The sequence below is a fragment of the Notamacropus eugenii genome, chromosome 4, assembly GCF_028372415.1.
Source record: "Notamacropus eugenii isolate mMacEug1 chromosome 4, mMacEug1.pri_v2, whole genome shotgun sequence".
Lineage (NCBI taxonomy): Eukaryota > Metazoa > Chordata > Mammalia > Diprotodontia > Macropodidae > Notamacropus > Notamacropus eugenii.
Genome location: NC_092875.1, coordinates 170,240,401 through 170,259,450, shown reverse-complemented (window position 1 = coordinate 170,259,450; position 19,050 = coordinate 170,240,401). Strand labels below are relative to the sequence as shown.

Genomic DNA, 19,050 nt, shown 5'->3' with positions numbered 1-19,050 from the left:
GGAAGTGTGAGACACCAATGGGAATAATTATAGGAGGAATAAAAGGAGACACATCTAGGAGAGGAAAAAGTACCAGCCCAATGAATGTATAGGATATATAAGATTTCTCTTCCCAAAGATACAACGATGGAAATGAGGGAAGTCCTAACTGATATTTATGTAAGTCCTCTGATGACAGATCAAATTCCTGAGGTCTGGAAAGTGTTAAATACCATTATTTTAAACAGGGATATGAGATAGAGCAAGCAATTACAGGCCAGTTAACTTAACATCATTTATGGAAAAATATTAGAAACAGTTTTGCGAGGGAACAACTCGACAAGCCTATAGTAATTTGATTAGATGTTTTTATTGGAGGAAGGTGTTGTTTTAACTAACATGGTGGATTCCTGTGAAGTTATTACTTCCATGGTGTTAGGTTCTGGAACACTATCCCTTCTAATATCTATAGAGAATTAGGTAGAGCAAATGTAAGATATCTAAGCAGAAAAGCTGAAAACAGAACAATATGAAATCAGAAGAATGTGAAGTTGAAATGTAAATGGGATTGAGCAGAAAATATGGTCAAAATCAACGTATAGGCTATCTTCCAGATACGTATCTTCTTTTTTTTTTTCTTCTTTCTTAAAGGACTACGGGATTCACACTTGGTTTGTGAATGATTTCCAAAACAGAGGCCTACTGCACAATAGTTACTCACTTAATGGAAGGCAGTAGGGTATAGTGGAATGGATGATGGATTGAAGTTACAGAAGCTGGGTTTGAATTCTGTTTCTGCTACTTGCTACTTCATGATATCGGGAAGGTCATTTAATTTTTCTGGGCCCCAGTTTCCTCCTCTATAAGACAAAAGGACTGAATGGCCTATAAGGTCTTTTGCATTTCCTAGTTGATGTACAGAAACTTGATACATTCGGATAAGCACTGTATATGAGAAAGAATTTTAGAGCTGAAAGGGACCTTGGAAATATGACCCTCTCATTTTATACATGAGAAAGACATAACACAACTATTTCATTCTTCCATCCCTTCTGCTAAGTCAAAAAGTCATAGCGATGTATAATACTTTTATTAAAAGGAAAAATGATAACTCATTTAGTATATTTTAAGATTTATAGTTTTCAGATTATATAAATGCCATTTTTTTTCCATACCACTGGTAACAGCTAGGTGGTGTAGTGGATAGAGCTTTGGACCTGGAGTCAAGAAGACTTGGGTACAAATCCTGCTTCAGACATTCGCTAGATGCATGACCCTGAGCAAGTCACTTAATCTCCTTCTGTCTCAGTTTCTTCATTTGCAAAATGAGAATTATGATAGCATCTAACATCCTGAGCTTGTGAAATTAAAATGAGATAATTTTTGTAAAGTGATTTGCAAGGTTAAAGTGATATACAAATGGTAGTTGTAATAAAATAAACAAAATTACAAAATGTAAAATAAGTGAAGTAGATTAATTAGTCAGAAAACTTGATTTGGTTTTGTTTTCCACTTTGATCTAGTATGTATAATTCCTATATAGTCCCTGATAATTCTTCGAGGAATGTGGGAGTAGTAGACAAAAACCTTTCCCTCCCAAATTAAATTTTGTTATTTTTCAGCCCAGATGGGTGATTGAGGACCTTCTTGGGTCCCCCAAATTCCACTACAGAAATAATACTATCTTACTCTAAACAGAGAATGGTAGAGTTTAGCTATAACATGGACAGACATTTGTAAACAAATCTTACATAAGCACATGTAGACTGGCTTGAAGTACTAAGAAACACAAATTACTAAACAAAGTGTTGATAATAGCACTAGCAAAAGTGGAAGTCCAGTCACAGAGGAATTCCTGAGAATTTCCAGGATTAAGAGTGCCTCAAATTCATCACCTAAAGTTTAGTGACAAATTTCATACAGATGCCACTGCTTTTACTTCAGGATAAAAAAAAATCAAACTTGTTGAGTTGTAAAACATTCAAGGATATCTATGTAGTAAGGAAACAAAAGACACAGAAATTATAGTGATACTCGCTAGCCAATGGCAGGCAAGGTGGTACAGTAGATAGAGTGTCAGCCCTGGAGTTAGGAGGACCTCAATTCAAATCTGGCCTCAGACACTTACTAGTTGTGTGATCCTGGGGAAGTCACTTAACCCCAACTGCCTACAGACACACACACATACACACACACACACAACACACACACACACACACACACACACACCAGAAAAAACCAAAACTAGCTAGCATTAATATAGCACTTTAAGATTTGCAAATGCTTCACCACCATTTTCTCATTTTATCCTCATGAAGACTGTGGGAGGTAGGTGATATGATTACCCTCATTTTACAGCTATGGAAATTGAGGGAGACAGGTTAAGTGACTTGCCCAGAGTCACACAGCTAATAAGTTTCTGAGGTCAGATTTGCAGTTTCCCTGCCTCCAGGTCCAGCACTCTGTCCACTGCATCACCTGGACACCTCTGTGTACTTACTACTTCATTGCAGTAACCATATCTGGGTGGGGAGAGATGAATGCAATAAAGAAATTCCTACCATGAGATATCGCTACTTGTTTAAAAAGTTAAATACTAAACAACTGCTGTGTAAATAAATGCTCTTTATTAAAATTCCAGAGAAAGAGCCTAGCATAGTACATAGTAAAGCAGCCTTGATGTTTGAAAGACCTGGGGGTTGAAGCCTTGCTTCTGAACACATACTAGCTATGTGACTTTGGGCTAGTCATTATCTTCTTAGGAGCCCAGCCAACTCTCTAAAACTTTAATTTCAGGACAGGTACCAAATTGCATCATTAGAGGTAGTTTCCTTAGCGGTGGTTCCCTCCATCAGTGAAATCAAATGTTAGGGCTAATTTTTTTTTCCCCAAATGATTCTCTAAACTCAACTCATATAATCCAGTTCACCCATGATCTCCATAAAGCCTTTCCTTTTTAGACCTCAATTCCACATCCCCAAACCCTAATGGGCTAGGATCTTTCTTATGCATTAATCATGCATTATTTTTATATTAAAATTATTTCTGTACATTGCTTATCTCTCACTTGACTGTCAACTTCATGAACAAAGAAACTATGCTCTAATTGTTGTGTAACTTGCCTAGTCCCTAGCACATAGTAGGCGCCTATTTTCTGAAATGATAATTTGCATAAAACTTTGATTCTCTTTATTTTAACATAGGTTTGCTTTTGGAGAGGCAGAATGGTGTAATGGAAAGAATGGTGAACCTGGATCCGGAATCAAATTCCAGCTCAGATATTTAGTAGCTATTGAACCTTTGTCAAATCACTTAACTTCCCTAAGGCTCATCACTTGCAAAACTAGGACAAGTTATTTTCATTACCAAACCTGGCAGGGTTTTTATAGATTATTTATAGATTTTTATAGATTACATAAATGCTATATTTTTTCCATACCACTGGTAACAGTTAGGTGATGTAGTGGATAGAGTTTTGGACCTGGAATCAGGAAGACTTGGGTACAAATCCTGCTTCAGACATTTTCTGACACCAAGAACCCAGAACATTCCTCTCTCCCCCCAAATTCTCCATTTGACTCTAGTCTGTCAGTCCATGCACAGGTATTTAACATTAGAGCGAGTTGGCTACTCAATCTGGGCTGCATGCCCAAACATCCTATCTTTGAGAGATTCTAGCAGGGGTGGGAAACTTGTGGCCTTGTAGGTTCTTGGGTGTGGTCTTTTGACTGAGTCTAAGTTTTACAGAACAAATCAGTTTATTAAGGGATTTGGATTCATTCAAAGGGCCATACTTGAAGACCTAGAGGGCTACATGTGGCCTCTAGGCCACAGGTTTCCCACCCTCTAGAGTGTATCTCTGGCTCTAGGATACTTCAGGGTGCTAGAGATTTGTGGACTACACCTGACTGGGAAAATGAACTCTTGGAAATTCCTAGGAGGGTAGAAGAAAGGCCAGAAGCCCATTACATGTATAAGCCCAGCTTAACAATGAAGAAGAAGAAGAATGTGCTTTATAGACTGTGGGACAATTAAACGCTACCTGACTTTGAGTTCTGATAAACTCTAGATAAGGGTTTAGCTGAAAAGGATCTCTGTATCTTGTGAGGCTACACTTGCGTTGGTTATTACTATACAACACACAAGTGAGAGCTCATTTACAATGCTGTTTCAGTTTTGGTCACCTTTCAACAGGAAGGATATTATCACCCTGGAGACAACGAAGTATAAGGCTGTCAGGCTGATTCCAGTTTTAAGAAAACTGGTTATTCTGAGGGAAGCCTGAGGAGGTTAAACGTTTACTCACATGACAGAAAAGGAGTCTGCCCTATGGAATAGTAAGTTTAAGGGGAATGAATTCAATTACTGTGTTCATGCTGCTGAGGGAGGGGCTTAATAACTATGAAAAGGGGACATCAAAACTAGGAATTAAACAGTCAAAGGTAAGACAGGGAAAGAATCGTTTCAGCAAAAAAACCCCCAAAAAACCCAACAAACATCTGGAGCAGAGTACAGCTGCTGAATTCAGACAGTGTAAGCATAATAAGGTTTGTGAAACAGGTATGATGATGCCAAGTGAAGGAATCAAAGGAATTGAGGGAGGATATGGTGGCCAGGCAGGAAAGAGGGGTCGATATGAGATTCAAGAACACAGACTCGTTAGGCCAAGTGCCCTTTTCCTGTCCAGAGATCTCTTTTGTTTTGTATTCTTATCAATCCCACACCTTGCCTAAGTAAGAATGACAGACAATCCATTCTTAATGACTTCCTAGCTTTTGAAACTATTTTGGTGTTGCCACGTTCAAATAACTTTAAGGAGTGGCCTTTCTGGTGGCTCTTCTGGTTTTTTCCATGTTACATTTAGAGAGGTTATTCATTTTGGATGGTTGGTCACCCCTTAAATTGAAATGCATTATTTACCTGAGTGCTCAGGGGAAAAAAAAGTGTGTGTGAGTGTGTGTATGTGTGCATGTATGTGTGCAGTGTGTGTGTGCACACATGCTTGGTGATTTTCTGCAATCCTTGGACAACTCCACCCTTGTGGTACCTTATTCCAATCAGGAAGAGAATGCCAGGGAGACTCAATTGCCCTTCAGACAGCTGACGCTGTGTCAGCAGCAGTATGGCTGGTATCTTCCTCCCCAGGAGACAGAGCACATCCTTTTCTTGGCACACCCACTCTCCAAATGCACAGTGAACAATTGTTCACTGTTTGTCAAAGACCTAGACAACTCCCCATACCAGTACAATGTGTTGACACTACACCCCTACAAATTAAGTGCTGGGCATTTCCTTTCCTTTCTTTCCTCCAGCATATACAGATATGTTAAATGTATTTACCCATTTGCTAGAAACAGAACATTATGAAATATGTTGAAGAATTAGTTAGGTTTTCTTTCAATTCACCTTAATGGGATATCCTCCTTCCCTGTTGGATATAGCTGAGATGGAAATTTGGCTTAGAAAGACATATCAATATAATGCTGAATTTAAAGCCCGAATAAAACAATCTCATATTCATAAGCTTCTCACAGTTTAGTATGCTTCAGATCTGGACTCAATTACCCCCTCCCCCAAATCTATTGCTCCTTATTATATTCAGGCATCCCTAAATGTTTTGCATCACCCACTTCTCACCGCTATACTGATATGTCTTAAACAATTCCAATGCAGTTTCAGATTGAAATGATAAGACTCCAGTTTGGATAAATTTAGGAAAGTAGAACACCATTTTCTGACAATTAGTGGACTTCCAAAAACTAGCATAGCTTTCATGTATGGCTATGATTCTTATTCCCTGCAAACACCTGTGCAGTACGCCCTGATGCTCCATTTCCAGGGCAGTGTATTTGGTGGAGAGAAGATTATCTCATCTCCAATTGACTCCATTCTGTTCTGGCATGCAAAATGCCACTGGAGGAGTGTTAGGCAGGGAGTTGAATGGAGAGCTTTTGAAGGCTGGCAGCAGGAGTTCACTTAGACCATTTTCACAGACAGCTAGCCAAATGCAGCAATTTGTTGGCTGAGTGATTAGATTACTTGGCTGCAAGAGATCTTTCTTACCACTTCAGTTGGCCGGTAATACTTGAGATCTACAGTCACGTGGATCTTGCCCGTCTCCTTACACCGACCCACCTCATTCTCATTCTTTCCTTCCCACCTGTAAAGAAGATAAATTCTTAATCAGCTTCTAATTGCTTCAGTGCTCTGATCTCAGCAGCATTTGGCTGGGTTTTCAGGCACTTCAGGATAACGTGTGCCCCTCCACCCCCCTGTCAGAGTGGAAAGATTCATTAGGCACAGAAACAAATGCACCAATTTGACCAGATTGTAGGAACAATGATTTCTGACATCCTTCTAAATACCTTTTTTTGGGGGGAGGGAGGGTGGCTCTTTCTTTTCTTAAAAAATAAAAATAAATTAAAAGAAAACATGGGGCATTTAAGATTTACAAGTCAGACAGATAAGATTAGCACTCACTTTTTCTGATACTTCAAATGCTTCACTTTTCCTCAAGGAGTTTATTCATTTTTGGGGAAGCCACTTCTCAAGTTGAAATTTTTTTAAAAGTTTTTTTTTCAAGTTGAAATTATAAAATAGGTTTTGTCCATATGGAAATTTTTTAAAACTTTCAGCTATTCCCATTTGCAACAGGCCTTATTCAATGATTATCTGATCAATGTTCTCTCTCTCTCAATTTATATACTAATTCTATTTGGGTGCTTTCCTTTCATAAACTAGTCACCTTTTGTAGCCTGTAGTTAGTGAAAGATCAGTATTTTATTAATTTTGGATGAAGAGGAAATACTGAAAGGATTCATAATTTCTTAAGTGTAGGAAACTCCTAGAGTGGGACCTTCCTCCATCAATGTAAATCCCAATCTATCTTTCATTTGGTAGATAAGAATTAAGGAGTTGCCTGAGACCCAGGAAGATTAAGTAACTTGGCCAGGATCACATAGTTAATAATTATCAGAAGTAGAATTTAAAACCAAGTCTTTCTGACTAGAATCCAGTACTACAACCACTATGTAACATTGCCAATATTTTGGATAAAGTTTACTCTCCAGATGGACTTTTTTGGGGAAGTTTTAGAAAAATCTAGTGAAGACTTGTTCTCTTCCATTCTGGAATACACTTATCATCCCACTGATACTAATTTTCCTGGTACAGGAGAAAGCATGCCTGATAATGTAGTCATGAAGACATGAATTCTCGCTTATTTCCTACATGACCTTGGAGAAGTTGTTTAACTTCTCTATACCTCTGTTTCCTCATTGGAAAAATGAGGTGTTTGGACTAGGTGATCAATAAAACCCCTTTCAACTCTAAATACTGAAATTATAATCACTACTTTCTCTACTCACACAAGCTAGCTTTCTATCTCACTAATAGCTAAAGTTATTTTTCTGATAGCACTGAATTCATAACAAAACAAAACCAATTCACTTATTTAAAAGGAGAAGAGGCATCAATATTGCTTTATGGCAGGTCTTTGATATGGCTGTATTGTTTTAATTTTATTTTTTAATTCCCTACTATTTACTAATTTTTAATAGCAAGAAAACAACTAATGACTCTGATTTGCACTGCCATCATGTACTTACACAGACAAAAAGAAGTCATACAGATAAAACTCAGGCCCAGTTATGTGCTGAAAATGTGGAATATGCCTTTGCTACCTTGTCTTTTTAGAAATGAATCCAGTGGTTTACTGTTGACATTAGAATCTTATAATTCTGCATATGAACATACTTCATATCAAATAATCTTGTGTTTCCTATTTTAAAAATTAAGTTATTTGGCAAAAAAGAATTAAAAAAGAAAACCACATAGGTTTCACTTGAACTCTGATGTTTATTTTTTCTCCTCCTATACTTTATTTTTTTAAATTTTAATTGATGGAATAAAACAAGTATTTCCATAACACAGTACAATAAAAGAGATGATTCTACATGAAACTATAAATTTACTATGCACTTGCTATTCTTTTCAAATATACAACAAAATTATCATATATATTTCTTTTTTTCAACCCTGATGTTTATTTTCAAGGCTTGTTTGCTTTAGCATCTCTGCTGGAGACAAATCTTGAGAAGAAAACAGGAAAATTATATACATCCCATAGATCAGAGTCAAAGTGAGGGTCAAATGAAGCAATCAGAACATGAAATAAATTACCTGACTGCAGTTAAATGATTCACAGGAGCCCTAAGAATAGGCCTAAAATGCGGATCAGGACTCTCGTTGAGTGTCCTCAGAGGGTGTGGTATGTCTCAGAGGAGAGAGCCGAGTTGGGACTCAAAGATTCTATTCTCGGCTTTATGTGATTATCCCTATCTTTTGTCATCTTTGCCAATTTACTGCTACATATGAGGTGAAACCCTGGAATTGCTTTGGTTTGTATTTCTCTTACTATTAATTATTTGGACTGATTTTTAAAAAATCCGTCAGGGGTTTTAAATTTTTTGTGTGTATCATGAACTCCTTTGCCAGTCTGGTGAAGCCTGTAGATCTCTCCTCAGAAGCTGCCTATGTTTATAACTGAAGGAAACACTAAATTTCAACTAGAGGTTAGTGAAAATGAAGATGCAAATTTTTTTTTCCATCTCAGTTCACAGATCCCCTGAAAACTGCCTATGGATCCAAAGAGGTGTATGGACCCCAGGTTAAGAAGCTCTGCTTTATATGGGTATTAATAGTTTTGAGAAGTGTTTGCTGACATCCTTTTATCACTTAAAGGCTAAAGAATGGAATCTTGGTCTGATATACATTTGTGTTAGTTTCCTATATATCTTGGATATCAGATACTCATAAGAAAGGTATTCCCCAGATGATAGCTTCTTTTCTTACCTTCCTTGTTTTTGTTCATTTGAGTTTTTCAATTTCGTGTAATCAAAATTATCCGTTTTGTCCTTTGTAAGCCCTTATTTGACGAAGAACTTTCCCCTAGGTCTTCCTGCTAAGATGGATACCTGAATAGAGGTAGGATCCTACATACCAAATACAGCAAAACTCTGAAGGGTTGAAATAATGATCCAATTAGAAACTATAGTAAGTGATTTCTTAGTCAGCCATGAGGAGCAATAGATAAGATGTGCTCCCAAGCAAAGTACCAGTAAGGCAAAGAAAGCCAGGGATATCTGAAATCTGAAAGTTTCTGTGTCTAGAGGGACAGAGTGGTCAAGGGCGGAAGGTTCTCCTGAGAAATCTCCAGGATGGTCAGAAAGTCCTAGGGGAGTGCACCTTGGAAATCTGGGGTAATAGCACAGGTCAGGAACCATCATGATGCCCTAACACTTTATTAAGACACTGAGGAGGACCTGAAGGCTCGGCACTTATCCTCAAGTTACAAGGGCAGTTCAAATCCTGGAGACAGGTCAGCAAAAGAACCAGGTTAAGTAGGGAGGCTCTTTGGGCTAACAGGGGTGGGGATCCTGTGTCCGAAAGGCCACATGTGGCTCTCTAGGTCCTTGGGTGCAGCCTTTTTGATCGAGTGGAAGTTTTACAGAACAAATCCTTTTATTAAGGGGATTTATTCTGTGAAGTTTGGATTCAATCAAAGGGCTGCACTTGAGGACCTAGAGGACCATATGTATCCTTGAGGCTGCAGGTTCCCAACCCCTGGGCTAACATAAAAACCCAATTTAGGAATTAAAAGCTGGAGAGATAAACAAATTAAAGAAAATACCAACCAGCATTAAAAAAAAAAATTATTGAAAAAATCTAGCTTCGTAACACCTCTAAGAAGAGATTAGAAGAGAAAAAAATGGGTTTTCCACAATGACTACATGAACACCTGTAAGAAATGAAGCAAGAGATAACAGAAATTAAATAAAAGCTCTTAAAGAAAGAATTAGAATAAGTAGCTTAGAAGGGGAAAAGGTTAAACCTTACCAAAAAATGGAATTCCTGAAAACTATAACAGACCACACAAAATCAAAGTAATAAATATTAGAACAGAATTAAAAAAATAGAAAATGTAGGTTATCTGGTATAAAAAAAACTGACCTGGAAAACACATCAAGGAGAGATAATTTAAAAACCACCGAATTCTCTAAAAACTTATGACCAAAAAAAATCCCCCAAACCTGGAATCGTATTTCAATAAATCATAAATGAAAATGTCCCAGATCTATTAGAACCAGAGGACAAAACAAAGAATGAATCCACTGATCACCTCCTAAAAGGAACCCAAAAAGTAAAGTCCTAGGAATGTTCTAGCCAAAACCCAAGGAAAAAATACTGGAAACATCCAGAAAGAAACAGTTAAATATTGAGGGATTATAGTCTGGATCATGCAAGACCTAAAAGCTTCTATTAGAAGAAGAGGACATCTCAGAATACAATATTATAAGAGGTGAAAGATATAGATTTATATCTAAGAATAACTTACACTTGCAAAATTGAGCATAATCCTACAGTAAAAAAAAAAAAAAAATAGACCTTCAATAGAAAAGAGGATTGCCAGATATTTCTGATGAAGAAATCATTGCTGAGTAAGAACTTTGAAGCAAACACAAGAACCCAGAGAAACCTAGAAAGGCAAATTTATTTGAACAAATGGAAGTAAGTGTGTGTATGATGATGAAGTGCTAACACTCTTAGAGAGGGAAAACAAACAAGTGTCCTTTCAGAATGTTAATATTTTCCAAAGGTACTGAAGTTTTTAGGTAAGGAAAAAGAGAGGTCCTGTGTGGAGGTGGGGTTGTACATTGATTGTCTTCTGAGGGCTTTAATAAGAGAAATAGAAAGAAGAGTAAAAGGAGGGCTACACCAGTGTGGAAAAAAGCAAGGGAGGGGAAAACATTTCTAATATTTCTTTTCATAATTTGGACAAACATAGAGGAAAGAAACAAGGAAGTGGAACTTCATTCTTATCTAAAATGAGTAAAGGAGTGATAAACACACACACATTCACGCAGAGAGTTTGGGGTAGATATATCAGACTCAACTGGGTGTATCTGAACTCCTTAAGAAAGACACCTATGATCATTACCTTCCCTTCCGCTCCTCTCCCACTCTGTTAAATCCTCTGTAGTCTGGTTTCCAATTCCCTCATTCAACTGGAGCTGTTCTATCCAAAGTTACTAATGATCTCCTTAAACTTTTTTGAATTCTCTGAAGCTTTTGGCACTGTCAATCACCCTCTTCTCGACACTCTCTTAGATTTTGGGACACTGTTCTCTCCTGTTTGTCTTCCTACCTGTCTAACCCATAATCCTCAGTCTCCTTTGCTGGATCTTCATCAAAGTCACTGCTTTTCATTTTGAGTATCCCCCACAACTCTGTCCTTGGAACTTTTCTCTTCTCCCTCTATAGTGTTTCACTTGCTCTGATTAGTTCCCACAGATTCAATTAACATCTCTCTGCCGCTGATTCTCAGATCTGTTTATCCCATCCTGACTTCTCCCGTCTTCCCTCTCCAACTGCTTATTTGTTATATGTAACTAGATGTCCTGTACATATCTTAAACTCAGTATGTCCAAAACCACACTCATTCTTTCCCTCCAGATGCTCCTCTCTTCCTAACTTCCTGTTACTGTTGAAAGTACCATCATATTCCCGGTTACCTGGATTAAAAACCTAGGTGTCATCCTTGACCCCTGAATTGATAGCTATTTAACTAAATTATAAAATGGTATAGGCATGCCTACTTCTGTGGATGCTTGCTGGGAAAGACTACAATGGCACCAACAAATGAAGCTTCAATAATGTTTTAATAAGACACAGAGGATATGGGGGACACATAGAACACAGAAAGTACACAGACAAGAGGTTAAAGGGGGGTACAGAGGCAGACAGAATGATAATAGGAAATGGAGTGGTGAAGGAAGGCAGGTAGAGTGAGGAAGAGGATACAGAGAAAGAGAGGCACAGAGAATCACTCACTAACCATGGATTAGAGTTGGGAGCACTTAGCAGCATGGTTCTGATGGAGAGGAAAGAGGGCTGGGGCAAGGGCAGGGGCACGAGTTTGAGGTCTCATTTTTTGTAGGTTTTTTTTGGAGGAACAGACTAAATCTTACCTGTTGCGCCTTGGGGTTAGGTTAGTTCATTAGCATATCCAAATAATCTCTAAATTGTTGGTAAAGCTTTAAAGTTAACACATGCACATAATTTCAGAGTTATCTGTTATTTGGGGTTCTGCTAGTCTTACTGTGGATATTTGGAACTTGTCTGAGATTTATATATTATAGGATCAAAAAAATCCGTGACAGCAAAGTTTAGACAGCTTCCCCTGATTTGGCACATATTACTAGGATGTAATTTTTAGTTAATATGATACAATTTATAATTTATTCTCCTTTGATCTTTGAGACAGTTTGTACCTGACTTCAGGTTCTCCGTTGCAATCTTACTTCCTGCTACTGACAATTGATACTGGCAATTTATAAATTTACTTAGAAGGAGGGGTTGTTGTGAGGGCGACCAAAACAAGATACAATTTAACACACTCTTCACTCTCTCTTATCCTCCATAACCAATCTGTTGCCAAATCCTGCCAATTCTACCTTTGCAACATCTTTCATACATACTCTCTTCTCTCCTCTGTCGTTGCCACTACCCTGAAGTAGATTTATTTTAAGGATCTTTCCAGCTCTATAGATAGACTCTGTGATCTCTGACTGATTTCAAAATATACTATGCAAAGCAATAATTAACAAAATTACCTGGCACTTGATTAATGGAACAAAGAACCCAGAAATAAAGCACAATATATCAGTGTTTGTTAAATCAAAGATAATTTTAAAAAAATTAATTGGATGGTAGTATAGATTTAAAAAATGAATTCACTCACTCCTCTCATCATGTAACAACAAATTCCAATTGGAACAATTATTTAAACATGTTCATATTAAAAGAAAAAGGAATAATATATATTTACTTCAGTTGTGGAGAGAAGAAAATTTTTACGAGAAGCAATTATTTGAGATGAAACATGAATTTGAATATATAACAATAAGATCTTTTTACACAAAAATGTGTTCAAAATAAAAGAAAATTTACAGAGAAAAATATTTATGACAAATATATCTGATAACAGTCTGTCATTGAGAACCTATAAAATACAGTTACAAATTTGGAAGAATAAAAAGCATTCTCCAATGGATAATGGGCAAAAGATCAAAACAGACAAGTTTTTAAAAAATTGCTAATATTCACTATAAAAGCCTTGATAGCATATGGCATTCCAGGTATGGAAGATGGCTTATGTGACTGCATGCGGAAGGAGCAATGAAATGCGGAGTTTGAAAAATAGCTAGTAATTGAGTTTGGTGGAGAGTAGAGTATGTGAGGTATTATAGTGGGAAATAAATGGCTGCAAATGCAATAATGAGGTAGACTGTGAAAGTCCTTGAATGCTAGGCTAAGGAAAACATATTCTGGAAACATAAGGAAAACATTTATTCTGGAGGCAACAGGGAGCCAACTGTTATTCCTGAGCAGAGTACTCATGGATCAGATCTGTCACAATCCATGAATTCATTTTTGTTCTTTACAGTTTTGAACAGATATTAAGCTTTGGCATAGATCTGGCTGATACACAAATATACATATAACAGAGGATCATAGGGTTGGAGCTAGAAAGGAGACCATATAATATAACCATCTCATTTTATGAGTGAAAAACCTAAGGTTCGGAGATGCTAAGTGAATTAAATACAGTCTTCTTTTCACTCATGCACCATCTCTCTGTATTTCAATTTAGTTCAATAATATTTATGAAGTTCTCTCTGTACAAGGCCCTGTGCTGTCCCGTGGGCCTAAAGATTACAAAAAAAAAAAAAAGCCATTATTTTTGCTCTTGAGAAGCTTACATTCTAGTAGAGGGAATGAGAGAAGTACCGAAATAATAATTATATCAGATAGAAAACAATTAAGGGCATGGGAGAGGCCAAATAGAACAGTCTCAAGGAATAATTTCTAGCTGAGGAATCAGAGAAGGCTTCATGGAGGATTGGACTTGGTTTTTTTTTTTTCTTTCTTTTTTGAAGGAAAAGGTTTCAGCAGACAGAGATGGACATTAGGCAGAATGAGAAGGAGATTTATAAATTCCCATAAAGACTATCCAAGTTTATTTTTGAACCAGTGTCAGTCTAAATATTTATAATTAATAAAGCTTCAAAAAGTAAAGAAAATATTCTGACTTTTCCATCAGTAGTTGTATTCTATTTTGAAAGTATTCCATGGGGAAATTAAAAGACATATGCACACACATGTGGTCCTTTCTAGCTCCAGATCTATGATTCTTTGGTTATCCAACACTGGATATTTTAGCAAGGTTAGGTTAACAGTGTCCCCCATTTGCATTGTCCTTTGTGGCCATTTTCTGCTAAACTAATTCAAAAGATGGCTTCTAACTGGTGAAAGCTACTGAAAGGATGATGGGAATATTGCTGTTCTAGACAGCAGTAACAGAAATAATAAGACACTTCTTACATGTGTTTTAAGGTTTGGAGAGTCTTACATACATTATATGTAACGCATAAATAAATGTGTATGTAAATACGCATATATGTATCTACATATACATAAACACACGTATGTATTTGTAAATTTGATCCTCACAATAATCCTATGAGGTAAGTGCTACTATTACTGTCACCTTACAGGTGAGAAAACTGAGGTTCAGAATATAGAGTTAAGCAATCCTTGCCTAGGGTCCCATGGCTAGAATCTGAATGTAGCTTTTCCTGCATACAAGGATTGTATGCTATCCACTACTTGTTTTTACAGTTTGGTTATTTTCAGTTGTGTCTGACTCTTCGTGACCCTATTTGGGGTTTTCTTGTCCAAGATACTAGAGTGGTTTGCCATTTTCTTCTCCAGCTCATTTTACAGATGAAGAAACCAAGGTAAACAGAGTTAAATGACTTGCCCAGGGTCCTACAGCTACTAAACATCTGAGGCCAGATATGAACTCAGGAAGATGAGTCTTCTTGACACTGGGTGTTCTACCCACTGAGCCACCTAGCTGCCCCTAACCACTATGAAGGTAACTAATTAATTTCAACAATATTATCATACTGAGCTTGAAATTGTAAACAGGTAAAAGCAAAAAAAAAAATCTGATCAAAGTTGGCCAAATCAATTTTCTTTTCTCCAACAATTCTTTTTGAGGTTGGTGAGCAAAAGTTTGGGCCAAAGGCCAAAACCCTTCAATTACAACAATACTTGAAACACTTGTATTAACAAGCAAAAGTTTAACAGTTAACTTGTCCTAACAAGTAACATTATGACTTAAAGCTGTGCTTCAATGTTAATGAAATGGAGGTGGCTTGACTGGGAGTATAAGATTTAGCTAATTAACAGGAATGAAGCCCACTAATTTGGAGTCCAAACCCACTGGCCAGGAGTTCTGTACAATGCAATTTTATACGTTGGTGTGACTCAATAAGCATTAAATAATAATATAAAAACATTAAAAATAATAGTGTTAAGCATGATATTAAATAAGTTAGAAACCCCATTAAGTAGATAGAATAACTGTTAAGAAAAAAGAAGTTTCACTTTTGGGCCTACCCTAAGACGACATCAGCTTAATTTTGTTCTAAGCCCTTTTAATTAAGATTTGGATATATGGGAGTATGGCAGCTGCCAGCAGCCTTCCAGTTGAAATGTAAGATATAACACAGTCCATTACTTAGAAAGATCCTGCTTATGAATGCTCCTACACTCTCATTACTTTAGCCCTGACCCTGACACCAGTAATGCCAGCAGACCACATACTCCTTCTTTGACTCCCATTCCAAACCAAGAACTGCATCTCCCTTCACCCTGATGCCTAGAGCTTGGAACCTAAAGCCTGAGCAGGAACCACTGACAGAACCCTGCTCATCTGCAGGGCATTATCCCCTATCTCCTTGAATTTATTTTTGGTATATTGTAGATTAAAAAGGACTTTGTGGACTGTCTGGTGCGCTCACTAACATTTATAAAATCCTTTCTAAGAAGACATGTATTCTAAATTTAAAAAAAAAATGAATTTGTATACTTGCCTTTAAGACCCAAGTCATTTGTACATTGGGAACTGCCTGTCTACAGCGCATCATTACGTTGCATCTGTTCCCTCAGGGGGCGCTACCACAAGAAATGCAGTTCAAGAAAAGTCAGAAAATCATGTTCTAGAAGTCACATTATGTGTAATAAATTCTTAACTTTTTTCACAGGTCTTTAAAGATGGCTTTGAAATGGACACTTCTTTCCCGGTCTTTGTTCTATGTCACCAGGGATATTGCTTTTAAGTGAATTATCAAGAGCAAGGAATCCAGGTATCTCTACTTTGATAATATCACACAAAATCATAAATATAAAAAATTAAACCCATTTTACAAATGTTCATTTAGAAAGCAATAGCTAGGAATAGCCACCATCTTTTCTCCCTCAAGCTCTTTATATTGCCCATATCAAGCCATTATCAAGCCTTAATCAAGTAATGTTGGCACCACCAATGTTAGGAAATGTAATATTCCCAAATTAATAGATAGAGAAACAGAACCTGAGGAGAACCTAAATAATTTCCTCAAGACCACAAAGGGACCTGGTAGCAGAGCTAGGATTGCAAGGTAGGAATTCTTGGCTTCTAGTCCTGTGTTCAGACAACACCTCTACTTCACATGGCTGGAATGAGCAGAATGGGTGTGGTTTCCTAGTAAAAGGATACCGTCATCTTCATTAGGCTCACTCAAAAATTATTTATTGTAAGGAGTTGTTGGTGGGTCATTATTTCCTTGACTCTCTCCTATTTGTCATCATCTCTTGAGTATGGACAATTGAAAAGAGAGGCTCTCCCTATCAAGTTGTTTTTTTTCCCCCTGGTACATTCTATCTATGAAATGCTGATGGAGAAAATTCTTATATGTGGTGGTATCTAATCCAAAGGTGTTGAAGAGGTCAGTTAAAAAAAAGGTCATAGATTCCATGTCAGTTGCCAAAAAAAAAAAAAAAAAAAAAAAAGATAGCAAAAGAATATTGAAGTTTGGGTTTGTGAAAAGATTCTTTGTTTTTATGTGTGTATTCACCTGGATTGTGGAATGTTCTCTATTGAAATGGTCTCTAATCCTCTTCACCTTGGGTTTTTTTTTCAATTTAGCTGGGATGACTTAACTATTTAAAAAATATAGAAACTTTTATATAAAATTTCTGAGCCCCCTCTGTAAGATTCATAGAATTTAACAGAAAATTACATAAAATTTTATGGAATTATAAAATTAAAGTACATGCGGGTGAGGAATGTAATAACGGAACTGGCAATTTGAGAAAGTATAAACTTCTCAGCCTCTGTCCTCATCTTCTGTCAAATGACCCTACCTTGACAACCCCTTGCCTTTATACTCCCAACCTGGATACTGTCGTAATCCAGCTAATCTGCTTGTCATTGTCCTCACCCACATACATTTTGCTCATTCCTGCCTCTGCTCCTTTTCTGATCCCTTTCCACCTACCTAGAATGCTGTCCTCATTTGGTACCTCACACCTTCAACTCATATCCTCTATATTTTTCCCCCTAAGATCTAGCTCAAAAGCTACTTTCTCCAGGAAGAATTTCCCACTTTGAAAAACATCCCTCTCCCCAACACGAAAACCATATATCATTCTTCTTCTCTCAGGGCTGATGTTTTCTATTTGAACCATAATATTATGCACACATTGGGACACTGCTTTCTCACTGCTCTCATGATTTTTTTGGAGGGGGGAGGGCTGAATTTATGATTTCATTGATATAGGAAAACTCCTGGGGAAGCAGTTTCCTTCACAAAAGCAGTCTGGCAGCTCGTCTACAAGTTACTGTCTTAAAAAGATGCCTGGAACACTGTGAGGTTATAGGACTTGCCCAAGGTCACTGCTGCCAACATGAGTTAGAGGCAGGGCTTGAAACTCAGGGCTTCCTTATTTGAGGATACCTTTCTCTGTTTAGAAACACACTCACACAATATACCAAAAGTAAATTCAGAGAGATAGGGGATAATGCCCTGTAGATGAGCAGGTTTCTGTTGGTGGTTCTTGCCCAGGCTCTAGGTTCTAAGTTCTAGGCATCAGGGTGAAGGAAGCTGCAGTTCTTGGTTTGGAAGGAGAGTTAGTTAAAGAAGGAGTATGTGATCTGCTGGCATTATTGGTGTCAGGGTCAAGGCTAAAGTAGTGGGAGTATAGGAACATTCATAAGTAGGATCTTTCTAAGTAATGGACTGTGTTATATCTTACATTTCAACTGGAAGGCTGCTGGCAGCTGCCATACTCCCAATATTTATATCCAAGTCTTAATTAAAAGAGCTTAAAAAAATTAAGCTGGTGTCTCAGTAGGGCAGGCCCAAGAGTTAAACTTCTTTTTTTCTTAACAGTTATCCTATCTATTTAATGGGGTTCCTAACTTATTTAATATCATGCTTAACACTATTATTTTTAATGTTTTTATATAATTATTTAATGCTTATTGAGTCACACTAATGTATAAAATTGCATTGTACAGAACTTCTGCTCAGTGGTTTTGAACTCCAAATTGGTATATTGTAGATTAAAAAAGACTTTGTGGACTGTCTGGGGAGCTCACTAACATTTATAACATTCATTCTAAGGGGACATGCACTCTAAGTTTAAAAAAAAAATCAATTTGTATACTTGCCTTTGGAACCCAAGTTATTTGTACATTGGAACTACCTGTCTATAGTGCATCATTATATTGCATCTGTTCCCTCAGGGGGCGCTACTACAAGAAATGCATCTTTGCCAAGAAAATCCCATATGGGAGCCAAACACAGCTATAACACATTAAAGGTTGTGCTAAGTCCTTGTGATACAAAAATGAGAAACAACAAATATTCTGCTCTCAAGAAACTTACAATAGTGTGGGGTGGAATGGATGGAGAGTTGAAAAAAAATGTACATAAGTAACTTAACACAAATTCAAATGATCAAGTACACCACTTATTACAGCAAATTCACTAACCCCGCCCCCCCAAAAAAACCTGTTCTTTTAAATGTTCTCTCACTTTCCCAAAAAGGGGATGGAGAGTCATTGTAAGTAATGAAATAAATGAACGGAAAGACTTCTTTGTAGTTAGGTATCAT

The 19,050-nt window shown here is 37.2% G+C and overlaps 1 protein-coding gene across 3 annotated transcripts in view; it reads right to left on the bottom strand.

Annotated features, from left to right (window-relative positions):
- GMDS (GDP-mannose 4,6-dehydratase) overlaps window positions 1–19,050 on the bottom strand; it is a 761,839-nt gene that overhangs the window by 105,920 nt on the left and 636,869 nt on the right. For all 3 annotated transcript variants that reach the window (XM_072606894.1, XM_072606892.1, XM_072606893.1), the window contains one exon: window positions 6,043–6,139. In XM_072606894.1, coding sequence (XP_072462995.1) covers window positions 6,043–6,139 — 97 coding nt within the window. The remainder of the gene's footprint in view (window positions 1–6,042; window positions 6,140–19,050) is intronic.